Here is a 21,099-nt window from a genome sequence, read left to right as displayed (position 1 = left end):
CACTGTCTTAGAACAATAAGATATAATCAGTAATAAAAAATGTATAAGACTTTCTAAATTTCCACTTTTAAAAAATAGCAAAAAAACTTGATCAAATCTTTGTGTTGGTTTCTTCTTTTTATAAGAGAAACATAACATCTTAAATTAGAAAAGTATTACAAGGGCTTGTGTATTACTGGAATCATGGTAAAAGATACACACAAAAAAACCCAGCATCCATAAATTATAATCATAAAATTATTAGTAGTATAGAGAAAAACTAAAGGAAAGGGAGATAGGATGGGAATCTGAGAATGACTTAGTAGAGGGCTGCACCTTGCAAACAGGGAGATCATTGGGAAGGCAGCATTTATGTGAAAACTTAAAGCGAAAGAACATTTTATTGTTCTCTGATTACTTTTTTCCTTTAAAATAACTTGATTTTGAATAATGAAGGTATTCAGAAATTATTTTTCCTTGTGGGTAATGACACTTGAAAAACATGAAAAATTCAGTCTGATTTACTATGACAGCTATTTATACTGAATTAAACACTGACTCCATACCCTTACTATATATTGAAATCTGAAAATGTTCCTAAATATGAGACCAAATTGTTGCCTAAGTAGTGTGAATAACTATTTATGGTAATATGCAAATAGTCTCTAAAGCATGACAGTTATCAAGGAATTTCAATAGCAATTGGTATATTTATGCATGAAATGATGCTGAACACTTCTTTCAAATAAATGTAACAGGAGGTAAAACGAATAAGATGTAAAAATCTATGAAGTAAGGTTGGTTATGAAGTGATTATTGGTAACAGTATGGTGATTTGTATTTGAGGGAAATCCTTATTCTCTCAAGATCAATAAAGTAAAAAAAGTTAAAGCAAAGCATAGTTTCATGTTATTTTCAACTCCAAAAGCTAATACCTATATATTCCTCAAATACTCATCTACCTCAGTATTTTTTACCTACCCAAAGGAAGGGAAGACAAATTTAAATGAGACAAATTAAGAAGTTACTAATGTAAATTCTGCTACTAATTAAAAATACATTATTCTTATTTTAATTTTATAACAAAGATTACTAATATTCAAAAGCAATGAAACCTGTTTCTTAATGATATTTTAACTATTGAAATAAGTTAAATTTAACATCAATGGGAAACTGACTATAAACTGTTCCTATTTTCTCCTGTAGCACTATATATTATGCCAGAACTATTTATAAATAGTTGAAAGAGGTGTGTGTGTGTATGTGTGTGTGTGTGTGTGTGTGTGTATGTGTGTGTGGTTGCAGGGCTTGAACTTAGGGTCTGGGTGCTGTTCCTGTGCTCTACCATTTTGAGCACAGCTCCACTTCTAGTTTCTGAGTGGTTAATTGGAGCTAGGAGTCTCACAAGGACTTTTCTGCCTGGGTTGGCTTTGAAACACAATTCTCAGACTTCAGCCTCCTTTCTAGCTAGGATTATAGGCATTAGCCACCAGTGCCTGGCTGAGAGGTGATTTTCCTATGTATACTTGTTTATGGTAAATAAACTGTTAATGGATTGCTATTTAAACATTCCTTGCCATGTTAAGCAATAGATTGTTTTGTGTATGTGTACATATGTGACAGAGGCAGTAAATGATATTGATGCTTCATTATGAATAGAATCCTTTTTTACTAAATCCTAAAAATAACTTTATTAGGGAGGTTTGAAGATCATGATATTGATGGTTAGGAATGCACTTACCACTTGTCCATTGTGTGGGTTCTTATGAGCATATGGAGGTCCACGAATATGATTCCACATCTGTCCAGACGTCATAGCAAAGACTATACACTGAAAACCAGGGTACAATGTTTCAATATGTAAGTCAGAGAATAGCAGGAAAATGCATTTAAAGAAATAATGGGAGATAGGTGCCAGCAGCTCACGCCTGTAATTCGAGCTACTCAGGAGGGTGAGATCTAAGGATCATGATTCATAGCCAACCTGGGCAGGAACACCTACTAGACACTTACCTCCAATTAACTACAAAAAGCACCAGAAGTAGAACTGTGGCTCAAGTGATAGAGTGCTAGCCTTGAAAGAAGAAACTCAGGGGAAGTGCTCAGGTCAAATTCAAGCTCCAGGATTGGCACAAAGGCACACAAGCACACACATGCACACACACACACTAACAACAATATTCATCACAAAACTTAAAAAAAAAGAATCATCTATCTTATTAAGAAATTTTTATGTTGGGTAAATTCTTCTTTCCTCTGCCATATCAAATTCCATATATATATAAACTAAGATACATACTTTGCTGTGGAGAATTCTAATGACTAAATTGGATAATGTGTGAAGTAGCTGGCATGGAAACATGATATCATGTGCCTACCTAAGCCAGACAAAAGCATAGACAAAAGCTGAAGGTATAGCCCAAGTGATAAAGCACAAGCCTAGCACACATGAGACCTCTTCAAAAACCCAATACCGCCCCTTGCCAAAACCAAGGACAGATGAAAACATGGTAATTATCCAGATCCTTTAAACTTCAACAGTACTATGAATCACCAAAAGCCTGTATTCATAGCTTACTTATATTCTTGTAAGTACTGAAATGTTTTCAGCAAAGCACGTAACAGTTAAGTCAGATGTGTAGAAATGGAAGAAACCATAAAAAGATGTTAACTACCCACTAACGAAAGAAGTGTATTTTGAAACTAATCTTGAAGATTCAAGGTATTAGCAGAGAGGATTGTAGAGGGTTTGAAACAAAAGTTACAACCCAATCACTGTAACTTAACTCCTGAGTAACTAGGATTATGGGTATGAGCCAATGCTCCTGGCTCATTTCTATTTTTTGAGACAGTCTTGCTATGAATGTAGTATAGGCTGGCCTATATGCAAGCTCAAACTCATGATTCTCCTGTCTCAGTCTCCCAAGTGCTGGGGTCAGAGTTTCTGGTTTTTGTTTTGAGCCACTAGGTAGCTGTGGATCAAACCAATGATATACATCAATGAGAAAGGCATATAAAGGGGGAAAGGATGCTGGTAATAAAGCCTGAGCTTAGATTTTAAGTAGAGTAACTACTTTCAATACACTCATTAGAAAAAAAGTTCCCTGGTAAGATTGTTATGAGATACTTCCATATATTATAAAATGACAAAAAGTCAAGGGGAAAAAAAATCAACCAATTTGAGAACTGACAATACACTGTTTATTTCTCTTATCAAGAAAATAGATATGACATCTCCAGCACAACAGGTAGGATACAATGAAGGCCTAGGAAGGAACTCTGAAGGAACTCCTCAAGTGGATTCAAAAATGGTCTGCACAGAACTGGGATAGACATAACAGAGTTGGAAAGATGGTATATTCTATCTAAAGAAAGACACAGCTGAGTGCCAGCGGCTCACACTGTAATCCTAACTACTAAGAAGGCTACAACTGGAGGATTACAGTTCCAAGCTAGCCCAGGCAAGAAAGTCCATGAGACTCTTATCTCCAATAAACTATTCAGAAAAAGTGGAAGGGGCACTGTGGTTCAAGTGTTAAGAGCACTAGCCTTGAGCAAAAAGAAGCTCAAGGACAGCACTCAGGTACTGAATGTTCTACGACTGTCAAAAAAAGAGAAAAGAGGACTTAGTAGATAGCAGCTGCCAAAGCTAAAGAATGCTCACACACAAAGCAACCAGAGAAATCTCAATTTCCATAGGGTGGACAGGCCATATACAGATACTAGAATATCTAGTACATTAAAATATTTCCACAATCTCAAGACCTATATCTGGCGTGCTTTCTGTGAGAAGATGCCTATTACAGAAATTGAACATAATCTGGGTTGCCGTGGCTCAGGCCTGTAATCCTAGCTACTCAGGAGGCTGAGATCTGAGGATCATGGTTCAAAGCCAGCTCAGGCAGAAAAGGCTGTAAGACTCTTATCTCCAATAAACCACTCAGAAAACCAGAAGTGGCACTGTGGCTTAAGTGGTAGAGCACTAGCCTTGAGCTGAAGAGCTGAGGGGCAGTGCCTAGACCGAGTTCAAGCCCCATGATCAACAATAAACAAAACAAAACAAAAAGAAATTAAACATAGACACACTTAAGTTCTAATATTTGAGTTTCAGGCCTACTTTCAGTACTTAGAGATTTGAGGCAAGTACATTAGTCTGAGCTTCAGTTTCTTTTCTGTACTATTAGTATTTGAATCCATCTTTGTAAGCTACTGAATTATAAGTGGCTAACTTAAAAACTAAGTAAAAGTACTCACATAGTAGTCAATTACATGAGTAATATACTCTTAATATCATGATATATAATATCATTTATTGTTAATCCAGTTTTCTCCCACATCTGTAAATAGCAAAATAGAGTATAAGTGACAAAGAACAATTATAAAATTTTTCATTTGTAAAACAAAATTTAAAAAAAACACTACCACCACCACCAAAAAAAAAAAGGGGTATTAGTAAATGACTATAGAAAAACCATGCCTGTGGCCTAAAATTTCAGGGTTTTGTTTTTTTTCTCTTCCTATCTGTCGATTATGAAATGCCCTGGTAGATTTGCATGCTGAAATAACATTAGTAGCTACATTGTTATCATTCCAAGTTTAGGGATATGTGACTTCAACAGAAAGTACATAAAGCCTTAAAGTACAAGGAAGTAAATTCAGAGAAAAGAAATTTCATCATTTCACATTGAGAGGTATAGTACGGAAATAGATTCAAAAGTGCCAAATAGGAAAATGCCAAGTGTGGCAAATTAGAAGGTAAGTGAAGAGTTGTAAATATCCAGGAGGAATTAGATGATTTGAAATTAACACTGGATTTAGTTTCCTTGAAAATAGTTGGACCCTGAACAAAAGCATTCTCAATGAAACAGCAGAGCTTTAGGAGAAAAGAATCAAGAATAAGACAACTACTTCAAGGAGCTGTGTCACAAAAGTGATCAAATAAGTAAGAAAACTAGCGTTACATTATTTTAGGATGTTTCTATTGCTAATAATGTTCAATAACTATATTTTAAGGGAAAATTTTATGATAACATTGAAAGAGGGGAGAATTGTTGGAGCACTGGTACTGAATAACTGAGAATAATCTAGTACACAAGTGGGGGTATTAATCTTATATGTAAGTAGAAACCATTCAAATAATACAGAAATGGTGAGATAAAGGGCAATCTAGTTCAGCAGTGATACTCATTAGACCCTATGTTCAAAATGAACTATACAACTTGCAGCATGGGGGAGTTAGGGAAAACCCTGGGAGAAAACAAGGAAAGAGGTGACACTTAAAAAAAAAATGTCCTCACTACCTGACTTATGTAACTGGAACCCCTCTGTATATCACTTTTACAATAAAAATAAAGACTGCACTGGAAAAATTATTTTAAAAAATTAAGAATGAATTCTTTACCTGACTTATATAACTATAACCCTTCTGTACATGACCTTTATAATAAAAAATTACAATAATATTAATGATAATACAGCAGTCCACAAAGCCCAAGAGATTCATGTTTCAAATGCAGTGGTGGGAGAAAGTCGATAAATCTACATAGGATGAAAACAAATCTTCATTTTTAATTATCTAATAAAAATATAATTTACTTCAATTAGGCATGTAGCTGATAAATCACAATAGTTTTTGAAGTATCTGAAATTTTGTCTATGAGACAAATACAGGTATTTCTGATCAGAAGCTAAAACTCAGAACCTGTGTGCTGTCCTTTAGTATTTTGTGCTGAAGTCTGGTGCTGTACCATTTGAGCCACACTGCCACTTCTGGACTTTTCATGTTTCACAAACTTTTCTCTGTCCTGGCTTCTGCTCTAATCCTCAGATATAAGTCTCCTAGGTAGTCATATTGTAATTTTTAATTCACAAGATTATAAAATATGTACCATATTTTTAGAAGCTTTCTGCTTACAGTTTTTTTTAAATTAATCTTTATTGAAAAGGTGATGAGCAGGAGGTTACAGTTACATAAAGTCATGAGTACATTTGTTTTTAACCACTTTTTCTCCATCCCTCATTTTCTCCCACTTACCTCTCCCTACTCTCCTCTAAACCAATTAGTGAAGCATGCTTATAGTTTTCAAACATACCTCCTCACTAAATGTCCTAATACTGAAGACTTGTAAAGTTTCTGCTCAAACTGGCTTATTTCCTCATAGAATCAGACTCATGAAATGCAAAAGATGTTCTTTTTGAGTATTTTCTTCAGAAAAAAAAAATGACAGTAAAACAAATACTAAAAAAAGCAATCTTGGAAAAGGCACCAGTGAACAAGCCTTTCAAGATTATTTGCTGCTGTTAGTTTAGTTAGTCCCTTTGAAGATACTTTAGTTTCTAGATTTACATTTTCTTTGAGACACATACTAATAGCTACATTGTTATAATGAAGATGGAAAACCAAGATTTCTAAGTACATGTTAACCAGAATACTGGTATCTTACTGTTGCACAAATCTGGTTTCCCCATCCTCAGTACACAGATAAGGCTCCTGAGGGCAGGGCTCATGCCCTTCTCCTTTTATTGTGTCCTACTTTACATCTTCATGTGGTTCTCCACAGTTCTGAGTATATATTTTCAAACACCTAATTGTTATTCTAAAACCCATCAAAATGTAATAGCATAAATTGGTATTTCTAAGAAAAAAAGTATTTTAAATAATAGTGAAAATGAACACCTTATTTTAAAATTTCCTTAAACCAAATTGTATGTATACACCCATTAAACTTACAGTTATTCAACAAAAACTTAACAAGCTCTTTCCACCGGCCAAACACAATTCTGAACATTAGGGAGACACACACAAAAACCTGATAGAAATCTCTACCTCACGGTACAAAGGACATACTTACTTCTAGTATAAAATAGGTTAGCATTCAACAAACCCTGAACTGAAAACAAGGCCACTTGATATCTAACTCATTCCTAGGTTTCCATAATCCTTTGGTGAGCTAAAATACACTACTGGCCTTAAGATGCCTCCATTCTCCAAACATCCTTTTTTCCTGTTTATTTGTTTGGGTTTTGTTCTATTCTGTTTTGTTTTAATGAGCTCCTCAGTTCCTAAATCTCCCCAGCGGGTAGGTGTGTTTCATGTCTACTTCAGTCACAACTATGATTTTAACAATAGACTCGCGTGAGAAAAAAATTTAGTTTGGGGAAAATGTTTCACATCTAATCTAAAAAAGAAAGAAAATTAAAAAATAAAAAAAGAGGTGTGGAGGAGATCAGGAGAAAGAGTGAAGGAGGGAAAGCAGATGGAAAAGGAGTGTATATTATATAAGAACTCTAAATAATTTTTGGCTAATGTCAAAAAATTCAGGGGAAAAAAAATCACTGAACTCTATTATTTTTAATTGTTGCTCATAGATCGTGAATTTTCTATGCAGACAAGTATACCATAAGCAGATCATATCATAAGTTAGGAATAACACATGCTTCTTCATTAACAATTTTTATTCCCTATACTTTTTTCTAATCTATACCTTAATTCTATGAGATGAAGAATAGTAAGAAATAATAGGTATCATTCTACATTATCACTACTGCAATATCTTTTATGAATTTTTATATTTTACCTAAGAACGTTCTCTTCAATTTGTTGCTTGTTAAACTTTATAAAACTTTAAGAATCATGATGGATAGCTAATTATATCGCCTCTAGGCATACTCATAATCAATAATATTTCTCTTTTATACATCTAATACACTGGTTTACACTTAATTTATATCTTCCCTAATGCTTAACCTTTCCTACAACCAAACACTTGGCATTGTACATAGTACTGAATTTACTTGACTATTTTTTTAGAATATCTGCTCATGTATTCATAAGATTGGCTATAGGCCATTGTGATGTACTCCTGGGTGCTGGCATTCTCTTCTATATATTATCCTATTTGGATCATTGCTTGTCTCTAAAGGCCTCAAGGGAACTTAGAAATCCAACTCCCTTTTATGGATGTGGCTGCTGTGCCAGTGCCATTTCCATGTTCTGGAAGACAGGCCCTCATACATGTATAAGCTCAGACATATGCTCAGTCAGAGCTCCATGCTGTGGCGATGGTGGTGGTGGTAGTGATTCCTCTCTCAAACATGGACCAGCTGGAAAATGGTGCCATGGTAACAACCAGGCACCATCTAAAAACTCTATGGTCTCAAACAGCACCAAGCAGAGGAATGGAATCTAAACATCTTATTGCAATTTCCCAGGTGCTTGCCCTACAGAAGCCTAGGCTGTGCTGAAAGTGGTCCCTGTCCCATACCTCACAGCTGCCTGTGCTTCCTTTTACTCTTCGCCCCTATCTTTCAAAACTGTGGGCAGATAATAGACCAGCTATGTTCATTGCCCCAACTGCTGCCACTTCAGGACTGCTAGGGATTCTGGTACAACTAAATAAAAATGAAGTAGCAAAGATTTGAAAGAAAATAATCCTGAAGAATTTCCCCTGTGTTTTAACTTTAACCAAACCCTTATCTACTCTTCAATCAGAGTGTATCTCCTAGAAAACTGTCTGTATGACTTTGCACTTACAAGTTTCGACTTACACTAAATTCACAACAAGGAAAACTAATTGCCAACCCATAGCTAATCAGATACCATTTTGAACATGATGTTAGTGCTCACATCTGACTTAAGTCTACGGCGTCATATAAATAGGTATATAAACTCAGATTCATTAACACAATATTATAATTTTCTGCTTTACCGTTATGTATCTCTCAAAATTGTTGAAAAGAAAAAATGTCATGTATCTTTCAAAATAGTTAAAAAAGAAAAAAAGAAAAATAACATCTGGAAATTTGTTTCATTGTTGAGTCTATTTGCATAATATAAATATAAACAAATTATATATACACACAAAGCACTAATATTTTATTTAATATATGCAGCTGCCTTCTCAGTCTGAAGGTATTTATTCATATGAATATACCTCATTTTGTTAGCTAAATTACAAAATTTAGTATGATCTTAAGTCATTGAGAAGAAAAATATTTTTGAAGAAACCAAAATAGATCGTGTTCAGCTGGATTCTTGTAATATCCTAGTCTTCCATAGGCCCAAATTGCCCCTTTCTATCAACTGCTCACTGCTACTAGAGTGATTTTTATACATAAATGCAATGATGCTTTTTTCCTATGGAATATTTTGATGACTTCCTTGTACCAGTGGGATAAAAGCCATATCCCTTCACACTATGGACAAGAGTCCATCTCTTCTCTCCAGTATCATTATGTACGTCTTTCTTGGCTGTAACAACTAAAGAATTTCATTTGCTTTTTCCAAATTCACTGCTGTCACACTCTGGGATGCCTATCTTGATTGCCTTTGCTCTCAGTTAGGTATCTTTCTTCTGCATTCCTATAGTTCTCCCTGCTTTTCTCCCTCTTAGCCTGTACCTTACACCTATTTGTTTCTATTGGTAAATTTGTGCATGCAGAAGGAATTCATTACATACCCTCAAAACCTAACAAATACCAGGTATACGGTAGACACAAGAAGTAATTGGTGAAGAAAATACTGTAGGAGCTCATTTCTAAATCTCTACTTTTTGAAAACTATTCTATAAACTATTAGTTCTTTTAGTCTTACTATATTTCTTAATATATGCAGCATAAATTTACCATTTGTAATATGCCAAGAACTAAAGAACATCACTTTTTAAACTTTTGTTGTTTTTTTTTGTTGTTTTTTGTTTTGATTTTTTCGTGCCAGTCCTTGTGCTTGAACTCTGGGCCTGGGCACTGCCCCTGAGTTCCTTTTGCTCAAGGCTAGCACTCTACCACTTGAGCCACAATGCCACTTCTGGTTGCTTTTTTTTTTTTTTCTGGGATTAATTGAAGAGTGTCATGAACTTTTCTGCCCAGACTGGCTTTGAACCACGATCCTCAAATCTCAGTCTCAGTCTACTGAAGAGATAGGATTACAGGCGTGAGCCACTGGCACCAGGTGGAGGTTTTGGTTTTTGGAGGAGTGTGTGTGTACTGGTCTTGGAGCTTGAACTCACAGCCTGGGTAATGTTCATTCAGCTTGTTTGTTCAAAGCTAACATTCTACCTCTTGGGCCACACCTCCCTACTTTAGCTTCTTTGGAATAGTTTTTGGAGTCTCACACACTTTCCTTCCTGGGCTGGCTTCAAACCACAATGCTCAGCCTCCTATGTATATAATAATACCATGCATGAGCCACCAGCACCCAGCTCATATTTCTAAATACATTGAACATACGTTTATTTACCATTTGTAACGTGCCAAGAAATGAAGTACATCATATTTTAATAAAATGAAGGAAGATGGAATAATTTCAACTGATAGTAAATTTTTATCAGCCCAGTTATGAAAAGTTGATTCTTATCATTTAGACTGATTTCTACTATGATAATGATCTGGCTATTTCTGTTAATAATATTAAAACTTCCACTATAATCTGAAGAAAGCAAAAAGAAGGATAATTAGATAACATACCAGTGACACCATGGCCCACCCAGTCTTGTTATAGATGAACTCCAAGTTGTTTCTTCTTAAATAGAGTAAGCCACCAACAAGTGACACCAACAGGGCCAAAGCAATGGTGCCAGAGTAGTTGGGCGGTCTGAAAACCCGAATCTGCAAAAATGCAATGAAAATTTACATAATAAAAGATAAATACTTTTTTATCCTTTCTGTTTTCATATGCTAGTAGCAGCTTTGAATTCAGAGGCTTATGCTTTGACTTGGCTTACTTACTCACTTGAGGCATGCCTCCAGCTTAATTGTTGGTTGGATAACTGAGATGGAATCTCATCAACTTTTCTGACCAGGCTGGCTTTGAACTCTGACACATGATCTCAGCCTCATGCATAGCGAGGATTACAGGCATAGCTAGGATTACAGCTGGTGCCCAGCTTTGTATTTTTCCATTTGACCATATTCTAGAACTTCTGATCTTCAGCACAGAAAATTCAGAGACATATCACTCCACCTTTGACACCTGGCATTGATAATTCTTTTATTATCTATTTCTAAGTCAATAATTGAATTAAAAACGCAGAAACTATGTGAAAAGTCCTTCTCTTCATTTTAGACAAATGCACTCAAGCATATGCAAATCTAACACATTTAATAACACTAAGTGACTCTAGTATACACACCAACTACTGGATTATCTAGGAAATAATCGAGTAAGATGTGTGCATATTTGTATTGTTTCAAATGTGGAGTTTTTTTAAAGGCTACTTTAAACAATTGTATTAAATATAAACCATATACCATGTAATTCACCCCAAAACGAACAATGAACTAGTCTTTAATATATTCGCAGATGGCAGATGGAACAAAAATTTTTTCACCTCAATTACCCACTAATTCCCCCTTAACCTGCAGCCTTAACTACTAATTCACTTTGTATCTACAGATAACCCTAACTCTAGACTTCAATATAATGTTAGACCATTTGAAACTGACGTCTTTCCATTAACACCAGGCTTTCAAAGTTTACACATGTTGAAGCATATGTCATTATTTCATTGTTTTCTTTTTTCTTTTGTGGGGCTTGAACTCAGGGCCTAAACACTGTCCCTGAGTCTTTTTGTGCTCATGGCTAGCACTCTACCAATTAAGCCACAACTCCACTTCTAGTTTTTTGAGTTGTTAACTGGAGATAAGTCTCATGGGGACTTTACTGCTTGGGCTCGCTTTGAACCATGGTCCTCAGATCTCAGCCTCCAGTAGCTAGGATTACAGGCATGAGACACTGGCACTCCACTCCTTCAAATAGGTGGACAATATTCCCTTGTGTGACTACACCTATTTTGTTTATCCATTAATCCAGCTGAACATAGCAGTGTTTCTACCTTATGACCACTATAATTTATGATGTATGGGTTCTTTTCTCTTGCACAGGCAGCTAGTAGTAAAAGGCAAGGTCATATGAAAACTATGTTTACTAGTTTCAGGAATTGCCAAAGTGTTTTCAAAGTAGTTGTATCATTTCACATCCAACAGTACAAAAAGGATCCAGTTTCCCCATTTCCTTGACAGTCTCCGTTATCTAATGGATTGTAGCCATTCTACTGAGTGGCAAGTGCTATCTCATTATAGTTTTGATGTTTCCCTATGGACTGAATATTTGTATATTTTCCTTGTAGATAAGCTTATTTAGATACCAGTTGTGTTTTATCTTTTTTATTATTGAGGTCAAGAGCCCCAAATACATAAATTTCATCAGAAAAATGATGGTACATATTTCCCACTTTTCGTGGGTTGTTTACTCACTTTCGTGTAATTCTCTCTTTAAGATAAAAGGCTATTTTTCGAAGTTGATACAATTGGTACAGTCATGATTTCTACAATATATAGAGATATTGGTTCTCCTAACATTTTTCAGTAAAATGAGCGAGAGTTCTTTAAAGACATGATGTACTGAATACTGTGTAACAGATACTAGAATAAACAATTATAAAATAAAAATAGTATTTAGAGAAAAATGAGAGAGTCAGAGATCAAGAACCGGGAGCACAAAAAGGGCCCAATGGTCTAATGTAGGGCAGTTCTAGCACCAAATAATTTAAGAATTGTGATAGAAATCACATAGGAGTAGTATATTTTGTATTCGTTTATGGGTTGGTCAATCAGGTACAGAAGAAGCTCAAGACAAACCAATTCTCACAGGTTCTAGACACATGAGACACTACACACACCCAAGGCGTCGCTTAGTGGCAGAAGTACAAAGTTAAACTATTGCCTCTATTGGAGCTTCCAACAGTCGGTCAGGGCAAACTGGGCAGGGCAAACAGTTTAAGACTGATTGCTCCACATAACCTTAGGAGATTTCAGGGATAGAGGTAGTTTCTAACTGCTTGGTACCTAGTCTGGAATGATTAAGAAAGAGGAATATTGTCTCCTAAAGGTATGTAAGATATAGAGAATACATAGGTCACAGCATTGAACAGGCCTCAGCATTAAACAGTTTTTTTTTTTTTTTTCATGGGAAGACATGTTCCTGGGAAGGCCATACAGTATAACTGCAATTACCTAGGTCTAGGTCAGGCAAACTCTTACCATCTAGAATGCTGTAGAGATGTTTTGTGTTTTCTGGGAGTGTTACTGTTATTTAGGTTTCTGGGTGTGTTTTGTTTTGTTTTTTTGGTAGGCTGAAGGTAGTACAAATATTTGTACACAAACTATTACATGCTTAGCTTGTTTGTTTAGTTGGTACTCCATCATTTTCACCAGGCCTCCAGTCCTGATTTTTGCTACTTATTTTGAAGATAAGCCTCATTTACTTCTCTGCCCTATACATATATAATCATCAATATTTTTGTTCCATTCCTTCTAGAATACATGGTCTCTTTCAACTTATAATCATATTCCTGTTTTAAATAAAAATATGCTATTAGAAATATTTTTAATCTATTTTTGTTAGATTTGGAACTTCATTCTCTGTGACTGCTCAATTTGACTATTTCCATTAGAATGATTTTTTCTATTAAAATGAATACTATTTAAAAAAAAATAAATAGCTAAGAATTTGAAACCCCTAATTCTTGTATCCATTCAATTCCTAGAAGAGAACAACGTGTGAAGTCAGATTATATGAAATGAAGACAAGACACATTCTATTAGGAGCATTATACTAACTTATAGTTTCCAGAGCAGCACCATGTGCTTATTTTTCTACATGGCTCTAAACCCTTTATTTTATTTCCATTGAAAAAAAGAATCCATTTTAGAATCTAGGTTTTAAAGCTTTATTAACTACTAATTACATTGAACATTTTAATGTATTTTTTATCCTCTGAAATTCTTTTTTTTTTTTTTTTTTTTGTCAGTTATGAGGCTCAAACTCTGGGCTTGGGTACTGTCCCTCAGCTCTTTAGATCAAGACTAGTGTTCTACCTCTTGAGCCACAGCAACACTTCCAGTTTTCTGGTTGTTAATTGGAGATAAGAGTCTCACAGACTTTCCTGCTGGGGCTGGCTTTGAACCGTGATCCTCAGATCTCAGCCTCTTGAGTAGCTAGGATTACAGGCATGAGCCACCAGCGCCTAGCTTGAAATTACTTTTTGTCTCTTTTTTAATGTCATTGAATCACAATTCAACAAACTATCTGAATTAACCTGTTACTGAAAGTTGAATCAGCAACAGCTATCAAGCATAGTTTGCTCAGGACAGTGAGCTGTAGCTCAGTGGTAGAATATTTGCTTAGCATATGCAAAGTTCTAGGTTCAATATCAGCACCACAAACAAAAGCACTGAAAGAATCCATAGTACGTCCTATGCAAGGAGAAATAGCCATACGGAAAAAATTAAGTCCTTTAGGCTTATTACAGTATACTATAAACCAAGCTAATCAAGACACATCATTAAAACTTAAGGGAATAAAAGCATACATGAACATCCGTTCTGTCAGCAATCCACTTTGCTAGCTGTTCCGCTGCAAATCCAATTCTTTGAAGGTCAAAAGTATCAGCTCTCTTTGGTCTGCCTTTTGAAGGAAAATGCATGAATGTAGGAGCAGAGTTCATGTTGAGCTGAAAAACATGAGATAAAAAATATTAATTATAACATCCTAATATTCTTTATCATTGAATTAAAATTTTATACTTTTTGCATGAATTTTGAACAGATTACCTTGCAAAAATTTAAATAGCATTCTACTTAACTACCTAATTTGTTTTTAATCAAACAATGTATTTTTGGATGAAAGAGAACTGGTGAGTTTGCCTAAATTCTCTGAATGATCTCATTTAACATTAATAATTCATATTTTAAGCTATATCCCTCCATATTCAACATCTTTTTTTATTGTCTTTGTAGATTTTTTTAAGTTAGTTAAAAGAAGAAAGCTAAAAGTAGAAATGCTATAATCAGGCAGTACATGGATTATTCAACTTCTTGAGAAGTTACTGGGATTTGAACAAATAAGCATATTATGGAAGTTGCAAACACATTTTACAAAGACTGAATTCTCTAGTAAAGGTTTTAATGCCTTCACTTTCCATAATGATAATGACTAAACAACAGAAGCCAGTGTTTATGCTCTGAAGAACTTGAATTACCAGAAACTACAGGCAAAATCCCCAATACAGTATTTTCTGCTGAACTTTTCTATTGATTAAATATTCTTAAATTGGTTTTGCAGCAATATCTCCTATAGGTAATTTCCATTCAAAAAGCATACTAAATCGAAAACAAATAAGTGTTGTTTAACAATATGATCTCTAGGAACATGTATACAGTTAATTTGCATTACAGACAAAATTGTAAGTATATACATATAGGTATCTGTATATGCATATATACACATAAGTACACATATACATGTATGGAAGTGTCTGCCGCATAGAAATTATAGAAAAAAAACTTAAAGGGTCAAGTGATTTTTGCCCTTGACTTGCAATATAATTTTTAAAGTAGAATAACAATCAAATCAAATAAACTATATTACACAACAGCCATTATCAAGGTTAAGAAATAGCTGTGAAAGCACAGATACCTGTAATAGCCAAGTTTATAGCTCCTGTTATACAGGTAAACTCTTACCATAACTGTCATATTTACAAGACAGCTCCAAATCAATGTTTAGACTGTCAAACAGTTTAGCACAAAAGAGCTGAATTCTCTAAATAAATCTATTTGTATCACATACTATTCATTTTTAATACTGCAAATACTATCAGATTTTTTTTTACTTACATTCCTTTTACCCACATTAGTACTCTAGTATTAAAGAAAAATAGTTGATAATCCATGTTCACTACGATTTTAATGTTCAAGATTAGCTGCTATTATGATAGTATTAAGAGATAAGAACTTTATGAGATGACAGGCCATAAAGACTCCACCGGCATCAAGGGAAGGGATTGTTGTTGTACAAGGGCGAGTTTACCCCTTCTTGCCCTCCTGCTTGCTCTATTTCCTATCATGTGATGATGCACATGGCCATTTCCAGATACTAGATCCTTGGTATTACACTTCATATCCTCCAGTAGTGGGGGCTTATGTATTTGCTAATTACAACTATCCAATCTCATGTGTTTTGTTACTATAACACGGACTAAGACAATATTTAAACAAATATTTTCCTAAAGAGACAAAGAGATTTTGCTTATCCTATTTTTCTTGCTCTTCATTTCTTTCCATCAACTTTACATTATTTTCTACAAAATTTAGGTTTAAACAAGTTCTGCAAAATTAAGATAGTACTGGAAGATTATTGTTGCTTATGCTGTACTGCTATAATTATTTCCTAAACATTTACACATCAGGCATCTAATTTTAATCGTCTAAATAATCCTATGAGAAGGGCACTAATACTTTCCCTCTTTCACAGAAGAAATAGAGGCTTAAGAATATCACTTAGTTTATAAAGATTACACAGCTATAAACAGGTAACACTGTAATGTAACATATGGTCTCCTATTTTAATTATGATGTATTTTAATGAATATTTTATACCAATTTTGAACAAGTTTATTCTAAGACTAAATTATGAAATTCCTATATTTGACAAACATGACAGATTATAACATGCAACATGAAAATACACAGTATATAGCACATATGTCACATATGCACATTAATACATACACATACATATGGACATCAGAGGTCTACTTTTTATTCCATTTCACCAAACTAGGCCTATTACAGACACTTAGATATTAATTAAAATGAAGGCAATTACCACTTCCTTTTTATCCATGCCTACCCCATTACAGAATTTATTCATTTGCATTTCTCCCGTGGATACACAATAGTTTTTGGTCAACATGTAAATTTAAGATTACAAGAGAAGAAAAGTCTCCCTTATTATTTCCTAAATCACAACAATCAGAAATCCATATGAAAGCTTACCATTCTACACTTTTGGAGTTTAAAAAAAAGTCACATAATTCAAAGACTTTTTAATTACAATGTCCTAACTCCCCAAGGTTGTATAAACAGGGCATAACACAAATCTGTTCTCTATTCCAGAAGTCCTTCCAACACACATTCTCATTAACTCACTGGCCTACTATCAGACCCTTAGCCTCAGCCATTCCCATGGGAATCATATATACTTTCCTTTCCCAGCAAGCCCCTCAATAAGCTAGAAATTAAATTTATTGTACATTTTTATTAATTATATCTTCAGATACCACATTATTCTTGACAGTGCTTTAAAATTTTAATTTTGAGAAAATATTTCAACAAAATATAACTAAGTGGGAAACAAAACATCAGTATGAAAAATCTTTTAGTAGCTAAGTGTCAAAAGATACATACTTTACGACTTTTTCAGACTCTAAATACCTAAAAAAAATCATTAACATAACTTTTATGCATTATTGAATTTTAAGATAGAAAACAAATGCTAAGCAAGGGATTAGGTTTTAGGAAACACAGCGCAGATGCATTTTTGGAATTATGCTCAATCAAAATAGTTCTGAACAAAGTTTCAATTGAAATCGATCTGACTTGAAAACTCATCACCATGGTAACTTTATAAAATGTTCAATGCATATAAAATAATGGAATGATTATATCCAACGATGTACCAATAAAGTTACAAACTGACAGCCTATTGGTACCACAAATTCAGAATGACTTTCTTCCCAAAAAGTTTTTTTTTTTTTTTTATTGGGCAAATACTATTCAGAGGGGTTACAATTACATGGGCAAGATAATGAGTACATTTCTTATCAAGCATTGTAGCCTCCTCTGTTTCCCCTTCCCATCCTCACCCCCGTACTCCCACCCAGTGCTACCCCCACCACACCAAAGTTGTATAAGTCCAGCACCAGTGGCTCACGCCTGTAATCCTAGCTACTCAAAAGTTTTGTTTAATATAAATAACTTGTAAGATATAAAAGATTGAGGAATTTCATGTTAAATTAATACTTTGAGCTTTTATTGATAAATTGAGCTGGTTACAAGTGAACTATGTTCCTTCATAGAGCTAGAGCTCTGATGTTTCCTTCCCACAGCATTAAAGCACATCCATTTCACTTGGTGGTAGACCTCATTCACACTACACTGTCCTCCCACAATGGGATGTGAAATATGAGTGTTTGTATTAAAGATCTACTTATGTAAAAAGACAAAGAAACTTTTAATAAAAAACAGTATGCTTAAAAGAACTAACACATTTAACACATTTAACTACTTAGTACAGGCATATTAACAATAATAAACTAAAGTATCCCAAACCACTTTTGCTATAATTCACAGTCTTGGGTCAACACAAACACTTGATCTCAATGTCTGCTCCAACCAGATTGGATACAAATGACTATTTTTCAATGTAGAGGAGACTCAAGTACATAATGAACAGTTCTTCCATTTGTGATCTCTAAGACCAATTTCCCAAGAGTATATAAAAATGTGTAAAGTACACAAATTAATATTTGAGTTATAGACCCATATATTTGCCTTTAAGTTGATTTGAAATTATGCATATATAATTTGAAATGCATATAATGATTTGAAATTATATATGCATCTGATTTAATTCATTTGAAATGATAATGACCAACTTCCTAATCTATAAACTGCTTATAAGAACTGTATTTGTTTTGCTGTTTTAAAATTACATATGTGCTGCTTGTAAGAACTATATGTTTTTCTGTTTTAAAGCTATCTTCATATGTATATATAAACACATACACATAGACATACATATGTATATATATATATATATATATATACACACATATATATAAATTAACTCCAAGATACAGAAACAACAGATCTCTTTTTAACTTTTTGATTATTCTGTCTTCCTTATGAATGGTGTGGTCAGGTGTATGTCTTTGGGGGGCAAAGAACTCAAGGGCAGAAAGGTGAAGAAGTTCAGCAGTGGAGCCCACTGGACACTGATGAAAGGGAACTATATAACTCCTGGTAGAAATGGGAGAGAAGGACTGGAAGAGTGAGGGAACAGAAGACACGATACAAGAGAAAATGCACTCATTGCCTGACTCATGTAATTGCAATCCCTCTGCTTTATAATAACAGCATATTAATTTTAAAAACTTTTTACTTATGTTTTCCTAGAAATTTATAGCTTCTATAGATTAATCCTCTATAATACTTATTGACTATGAGTAAACACACACACAATTCTAAGCACAGATACTCTACTATTTAGTTTAGAAAAAAACATCTAAAATAAACTACAAATGAATTAAAAGGAGAGGATGTAAATGAAATCTACTACTAATAAAAAGATACTGAAGGCACAAAAAGAAAAATATGTTATTGAAATAGAAACTAATAGCAATGAGCTAATCTGGAAAAAATAAGAAAAAAACTACTCACTAATGGTCCATTTCCTATTAGTAGTAAGAATCGATCAAGCATTAAACCAAAGTGCACCATGTGAGAGAAAGAAAAGGCCTATCACCCCAAATTTCTAGATCAAGGTGCTGGGTTTTTGGTGAAGCCTCTCTTCCTAAGCTTAGAAATAGCTCTTCCATCGCCATGTCTCCAAATGGCCTTTGCGACCATGCACTCTTAATCTTTCTTCTTCTCATGAGGCTATCGGTCCTACTGGAGCAGGGACTCATCCTCATGACCTCATGTAACCTTAATTATCTCTAGAAGGCCCCAACTACAAATAGAGTCACAATGTGATTTAGGGTTGAAACACTGGAATTTGAATATGAGAGGTATAATAACTTTAAAATAAATATGTAACATTTTACATGTTAAAGTATCTACAAAAGTAAAACTTTCACTGAATTTTACAGAAAATATCATAAACTTGTATAAAATATTGCCTAAACTATATATAAATACCAAAGTAACACTAGTCATTTGCTGAAAACAAGCTTCCCTACAAATACAGATGTGAACTGTTTTTACTGTACTTGCTACTTGCTACTAGCAAACCTTCTTCTAATGATATAATATTAACTGCAATTATTTTAATAATATCACAGAATTTATTGTTTATATCAGTTAATGTATTAACTCACTCTATGAATTGTATTTTATACAGAAAAAAATGTAACCAACACATTGTATAATATATTACAAAACAAATACAGCTTCTTTACCTGTTGAAAAACATCTGTTCCCTCATCATAGTCCACCATACCGAAAAACAGTTTGTTACAAAACGCAGAGGAATAGCGCCAGGAATTTGCCAGTATTTGATACTCTTCATTAGCTTGCCTGGAAAAGATAATGAAGCAAAACAGAAAACACTTCAGTATTCCATTAAAACAAGCAATTCTAGGGTAAAATTTGACCATCATTTGTATGAACTGAAAGGTAAATGAATATCAACCATAAAAAGAGGAAACAGTTCAAACATGTGCAAATTATATTAAAATTACTCAAAATTTTGCTATTCCACAATGGTTTCCATTAAATACAGACACTTAGATTCATGCATGTATCCCCTATAACTCCTCGTGTAAGGGCCAAATCCAGCTGCTCTTAATGTTACCTAAAATGGGCTATGGCCTAGCGTGGACCTTTGAATAAAAAGTTTACCTATTTTACTTTAGGAAAGAAAATACTTGGTGGCATTTTTTATGATGTAAGTCAAATTTTCCAATACATTGTAGTAAAAGGCATAGGTCAACATTTAACAAGTTGAAAATAAAGCTTTCCTTTACCATTATGCATTCCTTTGATTTAAAGCACATTTACATTCAAATCTGAAAGTAAGCAAAATTTTCTCTGAGTGGCTACACCAGAGGCAACAAACAAACCTTCCCTTAATATAGTATTTATTCATATACTGACTCCATTTTTATTGGGGATTTTGAAGACTTTCCAGATGACAGTGATTTATATATAGAGAAGGTAGGAATAGAGAAACACCTTTGCTGGAAAAATATAAACCATAACAGAAACAAGAATCAACAAGATATTGCTCAAACATTGGGGGGAAAATAGTGCTTCTAATATTACTATTTTCAAGAGTTTATCTTATTCTTCTCCAAAGATGTAAGAAGTGAAATAAAATAGGATAATACTATAAAAACAGTAGAGTCAGTAGCAGATAAAAACTTTCCAGAAACATTTGGAAAACAGCTCATGGAAAAGTTTGACAAAGACAGCTAAAATTTCAGGGGCAATTGCAACTAAAAAGGAAAACAACCAAATTCAGAAATAGTTGAGTCTGAAGATAAGAAATGATTCTGA

General features: G+C 34.1%; 1 protein-coding gene across 1 annotated transcript in view; it reads right to left on the bottom strand.

The window, feature by feature from the left end:
- The window catches only part of Tusc3 (tumor suppressor candidate 3), a 169,668-nt gene that overhangs the window by 55,124 nt on the left and 93,445 nt on the right, over window positions 1-21,099 (bottom strand). Inside the window, exons 3-6 of the mRNA XM_042701903.1 lie at window positions 20,001-20,118; window positions 14,349-14,489; window positions 10,444-10,584; window positions 1,721-1,810 (exon numbers count right to left, since the gene is read on the bottom strand). Of these exons, the coding sequence (XP_042557837.1) occupies window positions 1,721-1,810; window positions 10,444-10,584; window positions 14,349-14,489; window positions 20,001-20,118 (490 nt within the window). The remainder of the gene's footprint in view (window positions 1-1,720; window positions 1,811-10,443; window positions 10,585-14,348; window positions 14,490-20,000; window positions 20,119-21,099) is intronic.

The sequence above is a fragment of the Dipodomys spectabilis genome, unplaced genomic scaffold (assembly GCF_019054845.1).
Source record: "Dipodomys spectabilis isolate Male_0828 unplaced genomic scaffold, ASM1905484v1 ptg000009l, whole genome shotgun sequence".
NCBI classification, from domain to species: Eukaryota; Metazoa; Chordata; class Mammalia; order Rodentia; family Heteromyidae; genus Dipodomys; species Dipodomys spectabilis.
The sequence above is the reverse complement of the archived record's forward strand: the minus strand, read 5'-3'. Positions and strand labels throughout refer to the sequence as shown.